The following is a 1,910-nucleotide window of genomic DNA, read 5'->3' as shown; positions in this document are numbered from 1 at the left end:
GAATGATGCTGAAATTGCTAAACTTCAATGTCAGTGTTAGACACGTTCCAGGGTAACAAATTCGTGTGGCAGATGCCTTGTCTAGAACGTTCATGCCCGATACTTACCCTGAACTCTCAGAAGGTATGGATGTCCAAGTCCGCACCGTCATGTCCAATTTACCTGTAAGCTCTCGTCGCATGGACGAAATCAGACAGCATGATATGGCTGACCCCCAAATGGTCACCCTTACTTAAGTATTCAAGATGGTTGGCCAGATCAACGGAGAGACTGTCTGTTGTCTATCATTGAATATTGGAACATTAGAGATGAAATGACAGTCATCCATGGTATCAATTCCAAAGGCACAAGAACAATCATACGCAAAGGGTTGAGAATAGTCATGTTAGATCTGCTACATTCTGGTCACATGGGTGTAGAGAAATGTCGTAGTCGAGCCAAGGATATCATGTTTTGGCCTGGCTTAAGTTCAGACATTTCTGAATTAGTCCTAAACTGTCCTACGTGTTTAGAGTTGAGAAATTCGAACGCGAAAGAACCCATGCTACCCCGCGAGATACCTGCACGACCATGGCAGATAGTCGCCACTGATCTCTGTGCATGGAATGATCAGGGTTTTGTAGTCGTTGTAGACTATCACAGTCGCTATTTTGAGGTCTCAAAACTTTCCTCCACTACCAGTGCAGCTGTCATATCCAAACTTAAAGAACTCTTCTCGAGGTTTGGTATACCAGAGAAAATTATCTCTGACAATGGTCCCGAATACTCCAGCGAGAAATTTCGGGAGTTTGCAAAAACTTGGGATTTCAACCACGAAACCTCTAGTCCACACCACCCCCAGTCAAACGGTTTAGCAGAGAAAACTGTCCAGACTATCAAACGTCTATTTACTAAAGCTATAAGGCTGATGGTAGAGACCCCTATATTGCCCTACTAGAATACCGTACAACCCCCCTCGACTCCGTTTTCTCGCCATCCTAGCTACTGATGGGTCGTCGCCTACGTTCCGTTCTCCCTTTATCATCAGAACAGCTTAAACCTGTGACCGTAAATACATCACTAAACACACAGAAAACACGGGAAGGGAAGTATAGACAGAAATACTACCATGACAAGTCTTCAAAGTCTCTAAATCAACTAGATGTAGGCGAGACTGTTAGGATTGAACGTGATGGTAGATGGAAACCTGCAGTAGTAACAAAACAGGAAAATGCCAGATCTTACACTGTACACAAACCTGATGGAGGTGTATATCGCAGAAACAGATATCATATTCTTAAAACTAAGGAAACAGCTTTAGACTATAACCAACATGAAGCTCCAGTTATCCTTACGCATTTTCCATCACACAAAATAAAATCACTTTACCAGAGAAACCATAAACCCCACAGAAACCAGACCCCCAAACGCGACCCGAATCTCCCAAGATGTTTAAAACTGAACTACTCATTCCAAACTCTCCACATCGTTTATCGAATGACTCTGTTTACATCACTCGCTCTGGTCGCCAGGTGAAACCAAATATCAAACAATCTATGTGATCATTTTGTGTTAACTAAATGTACAGACGTACACCTTTGATGAACTGAATTTATAAAATATATCAAGGATGTGATTACATCATTCATAATAACATGACATATTGATAAGATATTATTTGTTTATGGTCCAAAGCATTGATTCTATTGTGTCAAACTATATTGTGAATTATTTATCATAAACTTTATACGTACATGTGAGTTATTGAAATAGTTAGTATTGTTGAACATTTAAACAGTTACTCCACTTATCCATTGGTAATAGAATGGAGCAAATTTAAGACATTAACTTTAAGGTGAGCATTATTGTTATCGCTGATGATACAGAATAAAGACTTAAAAGAAGGGAGATGTTACGATATGTGGAATTGT

General features: G+C 40.2%; 1 protein-coding gene across 1 annotated transcript; it reads left to right on the top strand.

Moving 5' to 3' along the window:
- Window positions 1–313: 313 nt before the first annotated feature.
- On the top strand, window positions 314–937 carry LOC110449970 (uncharacterized protein K02A2.6-like). Its single transcript, XM_021497161.1, has one exon. The coding sequence runs from the start codon at window positions 314–316 to the stop codon at window positions 935–937; it is 624 nt and encodes a 207-aa protein (XP_021352836.1).
- Window positions 938–1,910: the final 973 nt, after the last annotated feature.

Source organism: Mizuhopecten yessoensis, unplaced genomic scaffold (genome assembly GCF_002113885.1).
Source record: "Mizuhopecten yessoensis strain PY_sf001 unplaced genomic scaffold, ASM211388v2 scaffold4849, whole genome shotgun sequence".
Classification (NCBI taxonomy): domain Eukaryota; kingdom Metazoa; phylum Mollusca; class Bivalvia; order Pectinida; family Pectinidae; genus Mizuhopecten; species Mizuhopecten yessoensis.
This window is presented reverse-complemented; position numbering and strand designations above follow the sequence as displayed.

What these genes read in the sequence shown, in the direction of transcription:
- LOC110449970 (XM_021497161.1), top strand. Translation starts at nt 314, where the DNA reads ATGACAGTCATCCATGGTATCAATTCCAAAGGCACAAGAACAATCATA.